This window comes from Ahaetulla prasina, chromosome 1 (genome assembly GCF_028640845.1).
Source record: "Ahaetulla prasina isolate Xishuangbanna chromosome 1, ASM2864084v1, whole genome shotgun sequence".
Classification (NCBI taxonomy): domain Eukaryota; kingdom Metazoa; phylum Chordata; class Lepidosauria; order Squamata; family Colubridae; genus Ahaetulla; species Ahaetulla prasina.
In genome coordinates this window covers 303,080,376-303,099,998 of record NC_080539.1, presented here as the reverse complement: position 1 = coordinate 303,099,998, position 19,623 = coordinate 303,080,376, and the positions used below count along the sequence as shown (strand labels likewise).

The following is a 19,623-nucleotide window of genomic DNA, read 5'->3' as shown; positions in this document are numbered from 1 at the left end:
TCGACTGCCGGGAGCCGCCCCCCCTCCCTCCATCTTCAAAGGCGCACCCCACAACGCTTCAACCCCGCCACAACGCCAAGGCGAAGAAGGGCCGTCGGCCGCCAGTTCCCCCCCCCCCCACACACACGCTGCCTCCCTCCCACCCCCAGCATCCTCAGCACGGGCCAGCTGCCGTTTTGCGCACCAGAAACGGCCCCCTTCTCTCTGTGTGTGTGTGTGTCTCTCTCTCGCCCCCTGAGCCGTCGGTGCCGCGGAATGTCAACAAGGTTCCCTCTGCCCACAAAAGCCCCTCTGTCGGCGACCCCCCACCCACCCTGTTCCGCTGGGCCTGAGAGAGCTCTCACCTGGAACGCGAGCGGCACCCCTGCCTCGTCAGCCCGAGAAAGGGACCGGCTCGGAGAAACTCTTTTTTTTCTTTTCTGGGGAGCCTCCGGGCGAAAGAAAGGAAGAGGAGGAGGAGGAGGAGGAGGAAGGAGAAGAAGGAGAATGTTATTACCGCGGCCCCCTCCAGCTCAGCCCAGCACAGCTCAGCAGCAGACTCCGGCCCATGGCTTGCAAGCAGGCGGTGGTGGCGCCTCAGTCGTCGTCGCCGTCTCTATGGTAACTGCGGGACCGGACCGGACTAGGGTAAGCTTAGAAGGAGCCTGAAGGAGCGCGAGCTGACGGGCGGGGTAACTAACGGGGAGGGGAGGGCAGGAGGAGGAGGAGGAGGCAGGCAATCAGCGGCACTCGTTGAACGGCCGTTGTCTCTCTTTCTCTCTCTCTCTCTCTCTCTCTCTCCCTCTCCCCCTGCAGGGTTAACTGCTTCACGGCCGCCGCCTTGTCGGCTCAGTCGCCTGCAGTCCCCCGCGGGACGCGACTGCTCTCGCTACCGTCGCAACTAGCCCCCTCCTTTTCCCTTGCCCTCCATCCTAGCGCTAGGCAGCCGAGCGATCCCTCGAGAGAATCCGCCCACCGTGTCGACACTGTGAAACGTTATTGGAGCGTTTATCAAAAGCCGGTAGCAGATTGGACGGAAGCTCTTTCAATCAGTCTGGCGGGCGGGCGTATCTTAGAGACGCCGCTGTCCTCATATTTGCTTATGAGGCGAATTTTGAGAGGGTTTTTTTTTTTTTTGTGAAAAGAATTCTGGGTATTGTAGTTTAGTGTGCTAAACTAGGGATTCCCAAAGGGTGGAATGCGGGATTAAGATATCTGCTCGTGGGGTGCGACAGATCAGAAGTAACGGTGACTTCCAACTAGGGACACAATCCTAAACTGGACAAACACACCGACAGCAGCATTTTACCTTCCTGTAAAGGAAATGTTGACTACTTTCTTCTTAAATGCACTCTGGTGCTGAAAGAAAACTGCTTTAAACTGAGTCTTTCGCGAGCAGCTCTGGGCACCTCCGTCCCCTGTAAATTTATAATCTAGGGAAAATATGGGCGGGCGGTTATCTGATTTAAAGGAAATTGTAGTGGTAATTTAAGCAATGCATAGTGGATGGTAAGATTTACTATGCATCATCACTTACTTTTCGTGAGAACAAACTATGTGCACAATGCACAAAGTATGTCCCAATACAGTTAATCTCAATTGCACAAATTATCAATTTGCAGATTTAAAAGGGACTACTTAGACCGCTGAAGCCAAACTTTTTCTCCATGCAGGAATCTAAACTAAGGCATCCTTGAAAGACAGCTGCCCAATTTCAGCTGGAACTGATTGTTAAGGGCTTCCTACAATTTATCAGATTAATGGTTTCAGATGTTGAACTATATTAACTATTAGAAAAGAGGGATTTTTTAAAAATATAGTCAGAATCTGTCTTCTTTACATTTATGAAATCCATCATTCCATGCCCTTCTCAAGGGAAGACATCAAAAAGATTTGTGCCTTCTTTTCTGAGATGTCATTTCTGTAATTTGAAAAGAACTATGCTACTCCACTCAACTCCACCCAGTCTTCTCTTCTCAAAGCTAAACATGCCTAACTCTTTTAAATTCTATTCACATAATTTAGTTTTAATCCACTGATCATCCTCATTAAACAGTTCTGAATCTGTTCCAATTTTTCTGGTTCCTGCTTTTAAGTATGTTATCCAGATTTTACTCCCATTAATTTAGAAAGTACATTTTTATTAATATGGCATAACATTGTTTGTTCATTGCTGCCACATTGCATCATTGATTCACATTCAGTTTTAATTAAGATTTTTTTCAATACTACTACTTTACTACAAGCCAGTTTCCTCATTTTATACCAATGCATTTTATTTCTTTTTTCTACATGAAGAACTTTGCCTCTGTTACACATCATTGTTCATTTCACCTTACTTCTCTAACTTAGCAAGGTAACTTTGAATGTTATCTATGGCATATGAGCTGTGTCACCCAATATTGTGCCATCTGCACATTTTATAAGAATTTGTTCCATTTCTTATCGCAGAATGAACTGAGGCATGCAAGGATTGCAAAAAAATTACCAAAAAAGAGAGGATGGGGTGGGGGGGAAAGGAAAGTCAAAGAAACAGTTGATCTGCTGGATGAAGAAGATGGCAAGATAGTGATAGACAATAGGAAAAGTGCTTGTGAGTTGCTTAATTCCTGCTTTGCATTTCTCTTTGTGCAAAAAAGAAGTGTAGTCCAACATGTCAAAAGTTGCATTTTTGGACCATGGTGTTGGCAAAGTCTCCTGAGATTATTATGGATACTAAGTACTTCAGTGGATCATTGAAAAAAAAATCAGTTCAGAATTTTAACCTAAAATACAAATGATAAGGCTCAAATTACTGAATTTTAGACAATTATGCAAAGACCTAGCTCCATGATGGCAAACCTATGGCACGCGTGCCAGAGATGGCACACAGAGCCCTCTCTGTGGGCACACGTGCCATCACAGCTGTTCTTCTGGTTTCCAGTGCACACATGTGCACCGGCCAATTGATCTTCGTGGGCACCAGAGTGCCAGAAAATGGCTTGAAAACAGCCTGAAAAATGGCCCCAAAAACAGCCAAAAAGCAGGCATGTGCAAGATGGCCAGTTGGTCTTTGGGTTTCCGGTGCTCCAGCACATGTGAAGACCAGCTGGCTGGTGTGTTTGCGCATGCCAGAAATCTGAAGACTAGCTGGCTGGCACATGCATGCACACTGGCCAGCTGGTTTTCGGGTTTCTGGGGGGTGCACAGGCATGTGCATGCAGATGCATTCTGGTTTGGGCACTCGGTGCTGAAAAGGTTCTCCATCACTTCCCTAGCTTCTTTGAGAAGTCCATAATTGTGGGAAAGGTAGAAGGAAAAAGAAGAGTTAGAGCAGCAATAAAGGCACTGTTGGAAAATCTGTTGGAGACAGATGAACTTGGAGGTAATCTATATATATGATTGCTCAAAAATAATGCTAATTTGATGACACATAAAATATAAAATAAAAATAAATTAGGTATCTAGTATCATTTTCCCTTACGTCCTGATTACTTTCACTTTCTTAACTAAAGATACCTCCATTCTGTACTTCCCTTTCACTGGAACTAATAACCATTTCTTTGAAGGCAGAAACAGGTTTCACTACCCACTGAGCCTCCTCTCACCCTTAAAGTAGCTTCTGTGTGTGTTTGCATGCTGCAGTTTTATACTACTATTTTTGGCCTGAAGTCATCTTCAGTGTTGAACTCGGTTTTGGTTTGTATATGTTAATTGAATACATGATAGCTCAAGCTATTCATTGGTTGATGCAAGCAATCCCTTCACACTATAATCATGTTCACTTTCTTGAGTAGCTGTATTCTTCTTGAAAGCAAAGCTGATTCAGAAAAGGAACACTACAGGTTTAAAATGCAGAGAGGAGAATTTAATCACAATGGGCAGATTAGACATTATGAAACTGCCTGCTTTATGAAAATAGATCAGATTCTATTAAAAATTCTTTTGCTCAGTATCAAGTCAAATGGATTCTTTTATACTGTTCTTCACCCTCTGAAAGAGAAAGTACTCTTACACCTTTTAAACAAGCTCTTGTATTTCAATCACTGATGTCATTCCACTGAATATCCCATTGGCAAATTGCCTTCCTGAAATAAGAGTTGAAGCTCAAATTTGTTTATTTCCTGTATTATGAGCCAATGCGCTTAGATTTTTTTCATTAATGGTTTAACATGTTCCATCATGGTATAGCTAAATACCCACATAATTCTAGAGTGTACATGCATTTATTCAAGGCCATTATCTCAGAGGTTTTGTGCTTCAATTATGTAAAAGGGTGAAAAATTAAATCATGAGCAGAATTCTTCTACTATAGTAAGTAAAAAAACCAAGCAAACCAGATTATTGCATAGTTCAATATGTGCACCCTCTGTGACTAATGATACAAAATATGACACCTATTAAGCTAATATATTTAAGTGTAGGGAATCTGGTAGCCAATTTAAAACGAAGGTGGGTTGCCAAAAAACAAAAACAAAAAACAGCACCTCATAATGTCCCTAGTTTTATCCATTTGAAGAACTGGTATCCAACATTACATCTTATCCCTGAATATTCTGCGCTGTGAATAGTTGCAAATTTAAAAATATGAATACATTTTTTTATTTTTACTGTATATCAGAATTTATCTATTAAAATCAAAAGTACAGTTAAATTTTAAAAGATTAAATTATATGCTTTGTTGTTGTTAGTTGCAAAGTTGTGTCCAGCCCATCATGACCCCATGGACAACATTCCTCCAGGCCTTCCTGTCTTCTACCATCCTCTGGGGTCCATTTAAGCTCACGCCTACTGCTTCAATAATTCCATCCAGCCACCTCATGCTCTGTCGTCCCGTTCTTCTTTTGCCCTCAATCTTTCCCAGCATTAGGCTCTTCTCCAGTGAGTCCTTCCTTCTCATTAGGAGGCCAAAATATTTCAGTTTCATCTTCAGGATCTGGCCTTCTAAAGAGCAGTCAGGGTTGATCTCCTCTAGGACTGACTTGTTTGCTCGCCTTGCAGTCCAAGGGTCTCACAGGAGTCTTCTCCAGCACCAGAGTTCAAAGGCCTTAATTCTTTGGCACTCAGCCTTTCTTATGGTCCAACTTTCACAGCCATACATTGCAACCGGGAAAACCATAGCCTTGATTATACGCACTTTTGTTGGCAAGGTGATGTCTCTGCTTTTTAGTATGCTATCTAGCTTTGCAATTATATGCTAGGTGATCATATTTAATGTTAATACAAGGAACCAAATGAGGCTCTTTATAATGTGTGCCAATGTGAAATACGTGAAAACCAGGAGATGCTGTAGTGTGTATATTCATTTACTGAAGTGTGTATATTCATTTATTCATAAGTAGTAGTGGAATTCAGCATTGTTGGGGGCAATATGCTGACTCTGTAAACTGCTTAGAGAGGGCTGTAAAGCACTATGAAGCGGTAAATAAGTCTAAATGCTATTGCTATCAACTGATAGGCATCAATGTATTTTCTTCATATCATTTGAAAGGCTATACAAGCACAGGATCTATATAAGAGTTCTGACTATTTTTCACTGGCAGAATTCTAATGCATTTTACCTAAAAGCATTGCTTAAAAACAGAAAGCCTTGGGGGAATTCTTTGTCATTGCTTCTTGCTTACTATCAAAACTATATCTTCTGTTCTGGCTTTGGAAAACTGTTAAGAAAAATCACTTTGTTAGTAAAGCTAGACAGCAGAACAAAGAATAAGGACTGAATGTCAAATCACAGACTGTCATTACTCTGAAAAAACACAGTTTTGAAGTAATAGTCTATTTATTTTCAAGTATAAACTGATAGGATATTGACTCCAAGACTATTGCATATCAATAAAATGTTAGCTCTTTTGTTCTGTTAAATGCATATTGTGACAATTGTGGAATTATATATGCTTTTTGCTATAGAATTTTTTTGAAAGACCCAATCAAGGGTAAAAGAGCAATCAATAGCATGAAATTCAGTACACTAATAGAGATAGTGTAGAATAGTGCAAAACATAGCGATTCTATTAAGTTTATTTGTGTTGAACTTAAAATTTTAAGTTCGTATTTGTGGAAATATTGATTTAAATCAGTCTTAATTTGCCTGTGAAATTTCTCTTGGATTCTGTACACAGGTAGTCCTCGACTTACAACCACAATTGAGCCCAAAATGTTATTAAGTGAAACATTCAAGTGAATTTTGCCCCATTTTACTACCTTTCTTGCCAGTTAAGTGAATCAGTGCAGTTGATAAATTAGTAACCCCGTTACTAGTTGATAAATTAGTAAATCCAGTTAAGTGAATCTGGTTCCTGCATTGACTTTGCTTGTGAGAAGGTCGCAAAAGGTGATCACATGATCTTGGAACTCAGTAACGGTCATAAATATGAACCAGTTGTTCAGCTTCAATTGATATTTCCCTTGTTGAAAGTCCAGTAGGTTAACTCGGAGCCATTGACAAATACTTTCTCCCAACTACATTCAGTGGATCTATCTGAGAGAGACTTGAATTCTGCCCATGTAGAAATTCTGTTAGTCACATCATCTCCTCAAACATGGGTGCAGTTATGGGATGGGACAATACTGCACCTCTGAAATAAAAAGGAATGTGGTAAAAAAACACATTTTCTCCAGAATAAAGCTCACGTTTTTATTAATTCATTTTTTTAAGATACATTTATCTAAGTTGCTGTTTAAGTGGATCCAGCAATGACACTGTTGTGAATGTTGGATATCATCCCAAATAGGATCAGATATTCATGGGCTTAGTGTCCTGAAACACAGCTACTCTGATCTTCGACCATCTTCCAAGTACTCCATACTCCCTGGGATCTATCAGGACCATGACCTGATGTTGCTGCTGCTCTTCACTTTGCCCTGTTTGTGAGCAAGCTTGCATGTATTTGTTGCCCTTGCTTAAATGTATAGTATATGTAATTGAACACATGCCTGCCTTCAAAAGTGCTTTATCTTCATTCATTTGCAGAGAGAGAGAGAGAGAGAGAGAGAGAGAGAGCAGGTATATTGAAAAATAATGCTGCTACCTATACATCTCTTATTTCATGAAGTAAATGACTGAAACCTAATTCCTTTGTGCATGCTTGTCCTGGAATAGTATATTCTCATACATCAAGGTTAAGAGGAGGATGCGCTAAATCTGTACTCATCTTTCAAAGTTCTCCTTTAGGTCGTCATCAGAAATTAGAGTGACATTTTTCAGGGAAAGTTCTCCCAGTGGTGTTCTGCCTGTACACCTTCCCATTTGTGGAGCAATCGGAAACATTTTTTTTGGACAGTTAGGCAAAAATACTTTTTTAAACATGAGATTTAAAAAAAAAACACCACAGTATTAATAAGCTTCATTTTTATGTATTAGATTTTTGCAAGTGCATCCGAAAGTTCTGTTGAAGGATAGAGTATAATTTTTTAAGAGAGAATTAAAATTGGTGTATTATGTATACCCAATATACCTATAGTTAAACACAGAAAAGGCTTGTTAAAAACATTAACATCAGTTGGGAATCGTTCCTAAATTAACATTTTAAATAGACAAAGCCCTTCATCAGTCTCACTTAGCAATTGTATTTGGGGCTCAATTGTAGTTGTAAATCGAGAACTATCTGTACAAGATGCATTTTTCTCTTTAAAGGCTGATAAAAGGCAGGATTTCTGAAAGTACAGTAGATGTGGCACATTATACTTAAAGTGTAGACTGCTTTGCAGGATTTAAACCACAGACATAAGGCTCCTACTATAAGTATCTTAGGCACGATTAGAGATGTAGCAGCAGCTAGCAAACCTGATCTGCAGAAACCCTTTTCTCCATCAATCCTGACAAGGAAAAGATATAATCTCCTCAGATTAAATTCAGAGAGACAGCACTTGCTAAGGGTGCCATCTTCTTCGCAGCACAACCTCTGAGAATATGGCAAAGACTCCACAAGGTTAGTGGCTTTATTTATACTAATTGTTCCTGGTTCTTTCTAAAAGAAAAAAAAAGAAAAAGAAGAGGAAAAAGTAGAAAAAAACCTCTCTTTCTATTCTGGCTGCTTTTAAATTATTTTTGATAAAGCTAAAGCAGTCTTACTACTGTTGTTCTGATGGGTAATTGCATTAAATTTAATTATAGTTAAGATGGCACCCTTAGCAAGTGCCCCACTTTATATTTATATGCACAACTATGAACCAAAGTTCCAAATGATAAGCATATAATCCTTACAAACTGCATTTTTAAGATGCTGGACCAGTAATAAACATTTACTTATTTTGCTAGGGTAGTTTAGAAAAATCACTAGGAATAGCATTCTACAGTAAGTGAGAGGTTAAAATTGTTACCAAAATAATATAAATGTATGATGCCTTTGCAATATTTCTTTGAGCCTCCTGGATACAAAACAGCTTCTAAAATGAGGCAGCAAAATCAATGGTCTACCTCTAGCTTAAAGTTGTCTTTCTCCCTTTCTATTCAGATTGAAAACTTGAAACCAAATAATTTTATCATACTTTAGAGTGTATTTCATATTCACACTTTAATATGAAATTGTAGTAGCCTAAATAAAATAGAACAGTTTATCCTTCTCTTCAGTCTCATTATGACAACCTCAGCTAAGAGTTTTATGCATTTTAATATTTTTTTTAAAAAAATATGTTTTTGTATTGTTAGTTTTGAATTGTATTGTTTTTGGTGTATTATATAATTTTTAATTGTTTGTAAGCCACTCAGAGTCATATGAGATGGGCAGTAAAATAAATAAGAACCAAAACTCCAGGTCCACTGAAGCAAAGGACTGACTTTAATAAGCTTTCACTGAAGCCATTCCCTTCATGTACACTCCAACAGCCCGCCTGGGACAAGCCATGATCATTCACATTTTCTTCAAAATAATTATTTATTCCATTTCATTTTTTCCCCTAAGATAAAAACTATTCCTTAAAATATCTGTTTTCAGCAGAGTGCTCTCTAGGTATATTGAAAAACAATTCCTGGAATATCCAACATATTTAGTTAATAGAGATGGATGACCATCTCATAGTCATCAGAGATGGATGACCAATGTTTTATTAAAGAAATGGATTTTTTTTAAGGAGAAAGAAATCAAGGAATAATTTTGAAATCATTTTTCAACTGACAAGAAGGCAACTCAGAATGAGCCCAACTAGTAGTAGCACTTTTCTCACTTAAAAATGATAATGTTATAATTAATTCTCAATTAATTTGCAGTGCATAAGTATTTCATTTTATGTAAATGTATAATTATCCTAGTTGATGCAGCTTGGTATATTTTCTTTAAAAAGTCCAGGTGCTGACATTCTTTTTTCTGCTATAGCGTACATCTACATTTACCTTACTCGTTATCACTATATCTTATATTTTGGGCTTGAGGTCATATTTCACATTAATTAAAAACATATTCAAATTTCATAAGGAAATGAGCAGCTTGTGCTCATATTGTAGAATAATTGGTAAGGTAGTGCATTTGCAGTTTTTAGGACTATTTTACCTTCACATTATCAAATTAGTGAAATGTTATTCCAATAAGAACGACTGATCTTTTTGGAATATGAAACAATTCTATAATTTTCCAAAGCTGCAAATGGTTACCACTTTTCCTTGTCACAAAAATAGGTCTCCTTTTTTTAAAAGGTGGGGGGAACTAAGGGCATAACTGGAGAAGCTAGTCAATAATTCTACACAGAACTTCTAAAGCAGTAGTTACAAATGAATTAATAACATTAACTCAATTAGATCCAGCAGAGGAAAGGATGAGAAGCTTTCTCAAAAGCACTGGGAGTAATAAATTTCTGTAAACATTTACTAATGTGACTTATTTATTTTATAAGACTTACATAGTCACCTATAATGTAACCACAACTCTGGGCAGCACATAAAACAGTGAAAACAACAAAAGTCACTAATCAGAATCAAAATCAATACAAACTTTATAACGCCCTATAAAAATAGCTGGCTCCTGGGACAACAATCTTCCATATTATGCATCCATATATACCACCTTGCTGGGTTACTGCCCCTTCAAGGCCTATTGGAAGGCAAGGAGGCTGAGGGTTTGCTGGATCTCTGAGAGAAGGGTGTTCTATGGGGCAGGGGCAGCTACAATTTGTTTCAAATGTATTAAAAACTTGCCACAACTGCAAGCCATCATAAAATAACTATTGCCTGGTAAGACATTGTTTTTATCATGGGTCTAGAAGTAGCTTTACCTCCCAGTTATCCTCACTCTCTCATTGTAGACTGCCATATATTTCTTTATAAAATGGAAATGTACTGAAAAATCAGAACAAGTAACTCTCAATACACTATTATTCTGGTAGCTACAGTCTACTACATTACAAACTATACATTTATCTACAGAAAGTACATTCATGTCAGTTTTGTTTTGTTTTTAATTGTTCTGTCTTACCCCCTCACTTCAAAATATATAATAGTTGATTTTGCTGCTGATTTTGTAGACAGTCATGTAACAGGGATTTTCCTAGTTTTGTTCCCTCATTTTTATGATGTTTCTACCAGAATTTCTAACCAGTTTTAAATATCAGGTACACAATTAAATTGCAAAAATAGCCTTTTGAAAAAAGGAAAAAATGCATTTGCATTACATGCAGAAAGACAAAAATGTAGCTTTTCTTCATTGTTTATAGACTGATTCATGCAGCTTTGCATGGAATTTTAAAGCACTTTTTGAAGTCATATTATACTTTCAGTCACATTGTCTCTTAATTACCGGTAAGTAGCTGTCCATTTCTATGCATTCTCATGTGCATTTCTCAGAGAAGGCCCACAATTTTACATAGGATGTATGACAGCAAGTATTCAGATTGGGCCTGAGATGGAGTTGAGATTTTCCCACCACTGAACTTGTCTTTTAAGGCTTTCTGAGTCTTTTGGCAATAGAATAATCCCCACTGTTTTCCTCTGGGAGTACAGAGGAGGGTAAGGGATTGTCCAGGAGTTCTTAAGCATTTAAATGATGAACACTTAATGTGTTAACATTTAATGAATGAATACTTTGATTGGTTACCAGAACTAGCTAAATTGAATGAACAGTTTTCCAATATCCTGGATTCAGAAGCTCAGGGTTTCTCATATGGAGAAAGTAAGATCTTTATGATGATTCAATGGCAGCAGAGCAGTACAGGAAAGTATCCTTATTGCCACATAGTGCAATTCTGGATTTTTGTAGCCCATCTGCCTTAGTCATGAAAATCGGTTGAATAAATTTAGACCAGTCACTCTCTCTCAGCCCACGTCAGTCAGTCCATTTTTGTCACAACTAATGGATCAACACTCAGTTGATCCAATAAAGAAAAAAGATCGATCCTGCACTTACAAAAAAGTGCTAAGAAAAAAAAAACCTGGCAACTCTACACAAGGTTCTTTGAATCAGCTGCTTCTTTTGCAGAGAAATCTACTCTCTATCAGGTGAAGTCTAACCATTTGGAGAAATTCTTTTTTTTCCCCAAGAAAGCCCAGGTTGCGCATTTTCAGATCAAACTGCTGGCTTAAAGTCTGCAAGAAACATTATGCCAGAGGCATTTTATAGGTGTTCATGTACTTACTTTCAGTTGCATCTGTCAAGACTGTTACCACTCATTTTCTATGGTCCATTGTTCTTCTATTGCTGCTGTTCAGGCTTTTCACTAGCATCGCTCTTTGACATTACTCAATAGGCAGATCCTCTTTATTTCTATCCACTGAACTCCAGGACGCAACATTGCCTGTTTGGTCAGATAGCCTCAATCAACCATCCTGTTAGAGATTTTCTAATGAGGATTCTGGGAAATCACTGGACACGCCCATAAAAATTTTCTTGGCAGATGCACAAAAGCAATAACTATCACTGAATATTTATGATCACAGGGATTTAAAGAAATCAAATTGCTACACAATTGTATGGTGATTCATTACTATCTGAGCTTTGTGCAACTTCATTTTTCTATATTCAGCTATCATATTTGTATGAAAACACAGTGAAATGGCAGGAATACATGAAAATGCGAAGTATACTGATTTTTTTAAAATCCAGAATTTGGATCATTTATTTGGGTATCATTTGTGGATCCCAGTACAAAATCTGAAGGATGTTTGACACCAGTGAGGTCTTATTCAGTCCCTGGAAAGGAAATAGATCATATGCAATGCTTTGACTTTGATTTAATGTACAGGATATCTTTTTTTTAAAGCAATCACTTTCTATTCGTCTCGGAATAGTAGGGGTTGCTGTCCTGAGCTTTTTCTCCACCCATTCCCCATCTCCCAGCATCTCTTAACATAGCAGCCAACAGAAAGTCAGAAGTTATGCAATACTAACCCTACCTCCCCAGGCATCAAGAACAGCTGTAAAGTTGGATTGTGCTTTTAAGCATAATTTTACGCAATATGTATTTTGTTCTAATTAAATTGCCTCTTAAATGTAGAACAGATTAGGTCAGGTTGGGCTAACCTGACCAGGTATAAACATCAAATGAAAATTTCAATTTAGTTACATCACTAAATTACCCTTTAAATATAGTGCACATCACTGATGATGTACATCATTGTACATCAGGGTTCCAAGTCTTCTAAAATTAGTCACTGGTCAATCTATTTGGAATCAGTGGAACAGATTAAGTAACTAAATACTAATATGAGAGTATGCTTTCATTAAACTGAGTGTTACCTCCAAATAACGAACAGCCTGATTCATATATTTTACATAAAAGTACATGGAGAAAAGGCAATAATCTGTCCTTTTTTTCTGTTTCGTAGGCTTCTGAGATATGACTTTGATACTCTGAACACACATTGATAATCTGATTACAAGATTTTCCTGAGCAAAGCTTCTTCTCTTAATCCTGTAGTGACCATGGCCATTCTTAAAGTAAAATTCACCAAAACCAAACGAGACAAACTGGCTCAAATCCTATGGATCCTCAACTGGTTTTCTGTGATATCTGGTGCAGTTGTGTTCAGCCTTGGACTCTTCCTAAAGATCGAAATAAGGAAACGCAAGGAAGTGATAGCGAAATGGGATATTAACTCTGTTCCAAATACTTTAATTTCTATTGGAGCCATAGTTTGCATGATCAACCTTTTTGGAGGTAAAATATGTTATGACTGTACGGATGCCAATAAATTTAATCGCTGGAAGCTGATCATGCTTCCTTATATTGTATGCACTCTCTGTTTTACCTTCTGCATCTTTGTGGGTGCTATTATGTGCTATACAATGAGAAATGAATTAGAAGAATCTCTATATCTGGGACTGGGAAATGCTATTAAATTTTACAAAGATACAGACATTCCTGGAAGATGCTTTTTGAAGAGAACTATAGACACTTTGCAGATCAGATTCCAGTGCTGTGGAAACAATGGTTTTAGGGATTGGTTTGAAATTCAGTGGGTATCACCTCGTTATCTGGATATGACTTCAGAGGATGTTCTAGAGTAAGTATTAATGTCCTCTCATGAAATGAGCTTGAACCTAGGCCTTAGCATGATAAAGGAGACCAACTAGATCAGCGGTCCACAACAGGAGTGGGTTCTACTTACCTTTACTACTGTTTTGCATCATGCCCATGCCCCGCGCTCCACTTGCGTGCACGCCCGCTCTTCTGCGCATGTGCAGAAGAGATTTGATGACATTTGGCTCAGTGGGCGGAGCCTCCCACCAGTTTTACTACCGGTTCTATAGAACTGGTCCGAACCGGGGCAACCCACCACTGGTCCACAACCTTTGTGGCTTGGTGGCATGGCTGGGCTGGGGAGGGGAATCAGGCTGTGTGAGTGATAGGCTAACACACAGTCAGCTCCACTCATGCAAGTGGTGGGTTACTGTGCATGCACATGCATGCCAGCCTGACACTCATGTGAGTCGAGCTCCGCATGCGCATCAGTCCACCGCTCACATGGCCTGGTTCCAAATAGGCCACAGCCCAGTAGTGGGTCACAGCCCGGGGTTGAACTAGATGATGAGGAGCCTGAAAGGTATGTGTTTTGCTTGAGGAAACTTATGGAGAGAAAATATAGTATAGTACTGTCAAATAACTAAAGGATGTCATCTCAAATATGGAGCATATTTTTCATTTGTTCAAGAGGGTAAGACTAGGCCAGTGGGTGAAAATGGCAAGAAACCAATTTAGCTTTAACATTAGAACATCTGAGAAGCCATATTTCTAAAATATAGCAAACTGTTCAGTAAGAGATTTCAGTCCTTTTCATATCTCTACCTGAAGGATTGAGTGATCTGAAGATATATCCCGCATTGGAAATTCAAAATTGAGCAAAATATTGGATTGCATTATGGATGCAGAGCATTTTCACATCAAGGGCTGCTCTTGATTTTTGTACAGCAAGCTAGATAGCAGTACTCCAAAGACAGATAGAACCTGTATTGGACAAGACCAGAACAATACTAAATTTAATTCAAAGTCAATAAATATATTTTGTATGATTACTTACCATTTATTTAATATTTTAGCCTTTCTGTCATATTAAAAATGACAATTCAGTAATTTAGCAAGGGCCCTATGGATTACCTTCATGTCTTTTGGCAGCCATATACATTTGGATAGCCTAATTCTGGGGACAGAATTCTCTTTACTAAATTAGATGATTTCTAGAATGTTTTCCAAATCAGAATAAAAATGGAATGATAAAAGCTGTCTTTTCTAAATATCACTACATTTAACAATTTAGCAATTAATTTTAGCATGAAAGTATTTTCCCCCCTTCAAAGTCCTATAACAAAGTAAAATCTATAACTGTAAGCAGCTTATTCTGGAAATAGTTGACAATTAACTGTTTTGAGGGGTAACAATGGGAGAGATCAAGTTTTTGGTAAGATTTTTAAAAAAGATTTTGTTTTTTAAAAAGTATATTCAACTTAGTTTAGGAATTGCACTGTAGTTGTAATCTACTGTGGCTTTTGAGTGTTTCCCGATTGAAAATGGCAGGAAACCAGTTTTCAGCAATTGTATTCCTATATACATGCAGTTTTGTGATACTAAGACTCTGATTAGGAACATAGGGGAAGAGTGAGCCTTTGTCCTAAATAGAACATAGGTATCACCTGACAGCAATCCCTTGTGATCTGCTAGGAGTTAGACTTGTGGGCAATCCACCTGATTTCAGATCTACCTCTCTTTATCAATTACTTCTTTCTTCCTGAATGTTGCTTGCATTTGGTTCCTCTGCCACATCAGGAGAAAATCCTTTCCCACTTTGCTAACCATCACCTTGGACAAAATTATAACCATCTGGTATATACTTGAGTTCAAGTCCACCATCAAAAGATGACATCTCTACAAAATAGAGCATGCCTTTATGCATTTCTGCAGGGAAGGTTGATTTGGATTACTTAGTGAACTCGTACAAAATCTAAGTGATTAATGCAGAGAACAGTAGACAGCAACCAGAACTTTTCTTTCCAACAAAATGCAATGAACCAATAAATTTTCATCCTAGTTTGAATTATTAGCCTTTCTTACACAACTCTCTTCCCCACCCCCATCTTATTCCAGCCGCCTAACAAGTAATATTGATGGGAAATTCTTGGTGGATGGAGTTCCCTTCAGTTGTTGCAATCCTAACTCGCCCCGGCCCTGTATCCAGTACCAACTCACAAACAACACTGCTCACTATCGTTATGATTTTATGACAGAAGAACTTAATATCTGGATGAAAGGATGCAGGGAAGCCCTTCTGGATTATTACACTGACATCATGAGGTCCATTGGCATCACCACGTTTGTCGTTTGGGTGTTTGAGGTAAAACCGCATTTACTGAAGTGTTCCTTTCATAAAGGTACAAAAGATGGAACAGCTTAGTATAGAATGAATGATTGGTGAAGAAGAGATATACTACTAAAAATATTGCTGAATGCATGCAATCTTCTCAAAGAGTAATTTGCAATTAAAAGAAAAAGCAGGAACTCTTCCCCCCTCCCCCATCCTACAAAAGATATTGTTTGAATCCTGTTTTCCATACAAATATGTATGTTTATGATAAAGAGACTCTGGTCAAGCTCTAAATTAAATTCTTTGAAAAGCAAACAGGCATCTGGGAAGAAAGCTTACATATCAGGTCTGTTCCAGGCATAAGAAATGGTATGAAACAGTTTTTGATTCTGTGCTATGAAATCCGAATAACAAAGTTTTTATTCATTGGAACCTACTGATCTGAGCAAGTGCAAAAATTATTTTGATGAAAATATTCTATTTATAGTATCTTCTCAAGGATATTTGGAACTCTTCTCTCAACTGCTAATCTAAAAAAATTAGAAAACAGAATAAAATAGAATTAGGACCTTTCTGTCTTTTTATAGTTTCCATCATCAATTATGTCATACAGGAAAAATTAAGCAGATTAATGGGCATTTTAAGAAATTACATTTTAACAGCAAGAGCAACTATACTCCATTATCTTCTTTAACGGTAAGTAAAGGTAAAGGTTCCCCTTGCACATATGTGCTAGTTGTTGCCGACTCTAGGGGTCGGTGCTCATCTCCGTTTCAAAGCCAAAGAGCCAGCGCTGTCCGAAGATGTCTCCATAGTCATGTGGCCGGCATGACTCAACGCCAAAGGCGCACAGAACGCTGTTACCTTCCCACCAAAGGTGGTCCCTATTTTTTCTATTTGCATTTTTACGTACTTTCGAAACTGCTAGGTTGGCAGCTGGGACAAGTAACAGGAGCTCACCCCGTTACACTAGGGATTCGAACCACTGAGCTGCCGACCTTTCGATCTACAAGCTCAACGTCCTAGCCCCTGAGCCCTTCTTCTTTAATGGTAGGCTCTGTGATTAATAAAGCTTTTTAGGCCAGATACTACCAAAAGTGAGTGATTTCAGTAGAAGAGAGTATATGTATTTCAGGGTTAAACTGTGAAGCCTTGGTTCTCTTAAAAGCTTGATATAGAATCCCTTTTCACCCTTTTCTCACAGCAGAGAATTAAGGTGAGATAATCTTGAGTTTCTTTCTCACTCTCTGCTCCCTTCTAGGGCTAAGGCTAATGTTTATGTAAAAACTTTCTTCTTCAAAGTTATGTTCATACACTCTACAAGCTCAGTCCTGGCAAGCACCAGATTTAAAAGGTACGCCATGAATGTTTTAAATGGTCTCTAGTGCATATATTCAGTAAATATTCTTTAGTGACATTGGGAGGCTGTAGCCAAAGGTGTTGAGAATTACAGCATTTCTCAGAGATTAAACAACAACCACCCATCAGTGAAATGGTTCTGTGTAAAGGAAGAAAAGCAAGAGAGTGCTAGGCAGAATGAATCAGGAGGAAAGAATAGTATGTTACACCTTTCAATACCATTCAGGTTGGTGAAAAATGGATTCCAAATGAAAGGGTTAACCTGAAACCTTCTAGTTAGCAGGCAGGACTTAAGACACTTCATGTTTTCATGTGGAGAAAAACCTCCCCTAAATCCCCTTCAATCTTTAGGTTTGCCTTCTTGAAACAGCACGGCTTTTTTCATCTTAGCTTCATGCAGTTTTTAAAAGTCAAACTTTTAAAAATCAAAGGTGCCCCACTTTAAGTGCCAGCTAAAGCTTTTCATATCAAATAAATTAATTTGTCCGAAATCAAAGAAGGGAAATTTTTAAAAATTCAAGCATATGGTGGTCATCATCACCAAACTCTTAAATTCTGTGTTATGGTGCACTATAATTAGTGGAATAGCAACTCTCTAATTTTTCATTCATTTGAATTACTTTTTTTTCAGCTACTGGTCCTCATTGGAGTTCGTTATCTTCAAACATCAATGAGGAACCTTCTTCTACAGGTGGATCCACTCTGTGACTCTGATGGCTGGTTATTTGAAAACAGTTTTGTGGAAACTGCCATGTGGAACATCAACAAAATTAAACATCTTGGCAAAGTATCAAGTGTTTTGGATAATTCTAATATGGATGTTTGCACTGCAAACCACAATTCAGAAAATACTACCCCCAAATATATCCCTGCAGCTTAATTGAAGACCTGGCAACTGCATCACAATGTATAAGAACATGGCTGTCAACCTATCAAAACAGAAAGAGGTATTCGGTTTGTGTGATGTGCTATGCCATGGCTGTGCCATACGATATTAGCTTGCTTGCTTGCTTGCTTTTGTTCCTCCCCACCTTAGCAACTTATTTTGACGCTCAATCCTTAAAGAGATGGTATTGGACCAATAACAGAATAAGCCCAAAGCAGCGTTTGGCACTCTGGGAATAATCTTAACAGTGAGGGGAATGGTGATTGTTGAGGGGGTTGCCACTCTTGAAAGACCATCATTATTAAACAGGTCTAACCAAAAAAATTTGAGCACAGTGTCTGAAATAACATCTATAAAGATGGCGATTCTTCTTATGTAAATTTTAAGTATCAGAGAATACCTGGGATATCAAGTATAAAGAATAACATATCAGATGGATTACTTTTGGTTATTTTATATCACTTGCACTACTTTGAGCATCTAATCCAGGGGTGGGAAGAAGGAAATCTGTGACTCGTTGCCAATTTCTCCTTGGCCATCTGTTGCCTACAAGTTGTGAGAAATTTGTAAATATGGCTGATTCATTTGAGCATTTTGTTTAAGAATATACTCAGAATCAAATAACTATAGTTAGTAAGAAATTTACCTAAGTACACTTTGTAAAATTAAAGTATTTATCCTTAAAATGTTAGTTATGTTCACTGCCTTGAGTTATATATGGGATAAAAGTCAGGATAAAAATATTAAAACAAAAACAAAACCACTGGTGGTAATTAAAAAGGCATTTAGTTCAGCCCTATTCTTAGCTTTCCACTAAAGGGGTCATCAGGCCAAGATATTTATTTTTTAGAGATGAGAAAGACAAATCTGTTTCAACAAAAGCAGATTCAAGTTGGAATTCTTGTTCCAATTATTAATCAAAAGTCACTGATGACATTAGCAAGACAAGTATGAAAGATGCAGCAGCATCTGCTTTGATAACAAAAATAATTTAATTAAGATTTCTAGTATTATTTTCTCTATATATGGATAGCAATTATAAGAAGACTACTTTTTAAACCTGCTATGCCTGGAAATTATCCATTACATTCAAAGGCCATATTATTGAAAAATGGGGGGGGGAAAAAGTAATTGAGAGTTAAATCCCTGAACCAAGAGGATCACTTGGCCATTGAAAACCTAGCTTTCAGCACATGCAAAATCCAGCATCTGATTTACATGTGTTGATTTGCCTCACTTAGTGCTTTTTTCCACTATTTCACAGTCCCATGTGTGAACTGCACTGAAAATACTGTCATTCGAACTATGTCTCTGCTGTATGTGTTCTTTCAGGCCCTTGGGAAATAAGCCTGAATGAGCATGAGAAATGAGTATGAATTTACTGGAGAAATTTCTAAAATCTGGCCTGCTTTTTGTAACATGGGATTCTTATAGTCATAGTTAATGGGTCATGGCAAGCTGTGAGGCAGAGAAGAAATGTGAAAACTGAGGCCTTGATGTGGTCTCTGCCTTTTCTTTGCTCTTCTTTAAAGAAGAAGAAAGGAGGAAGTTTCTCTTCCATCCTGCAAGTTCTTACAGAACAGGCATACTTCATGTCCAGTGGTGGGTTTCAATTTTTTTACTAACGGTTCTGTGGGTGTGGCCTGGCTTGGTGGGTGTGACCTGGTAGGCGTGGCTGGGGAAGGATACTGCCAAATCTCCA

General features: G+C 38.2%; 2 protein-coding genes across 4 annotated transcripts in view; one reads left to right on the top strand and one right to left on the bottom strand.

The window, feature by feature from the left end:
* Positions 1 to 1,037, bottom strand: part of TTBK2 (tau tubulin kinase 2) — a 65,635-nt gene extending 64,598 nt beyond the window's left edge. The window contains exon 1 of one of the 3 annotated variants that reach the window (XM_058161986.1): positions 497 to 1,037. The gene's annotated coding sequence lies outside the window, so the exon portion shown is untranslated. The other 2 variants (XM_058161983.1, XM_058161985.1) reach the window with 2 other exon arrangements.
* On the top strand, positions 556 to 19,250 carry LOC131187576 (photoreceptor outer segment membrane glycoprotein 2-like). The gene is made up of 4 exons (XM_058161987.1): positions 556 to 627; positions 12,707 to 13,384; positions 15,460 to 15,706; positions 17,667 to 19,250. Exons 2-4 carry the CDS (start codon positions 12,804 to 12,806, stop codon positions 17,913 to 17,915), a joined length of 1,077 nt encoding a protein of 358 aa, XP_058017970.1. The 5' UTR covers positions 556 to 627; positions 12,707 to 12,803; the 3' UTR covers positions 17,916 to 19,250.
* The last annotated feature ends 373 nt before the right edge of the window (positions 19,251 to 19,623 follow it).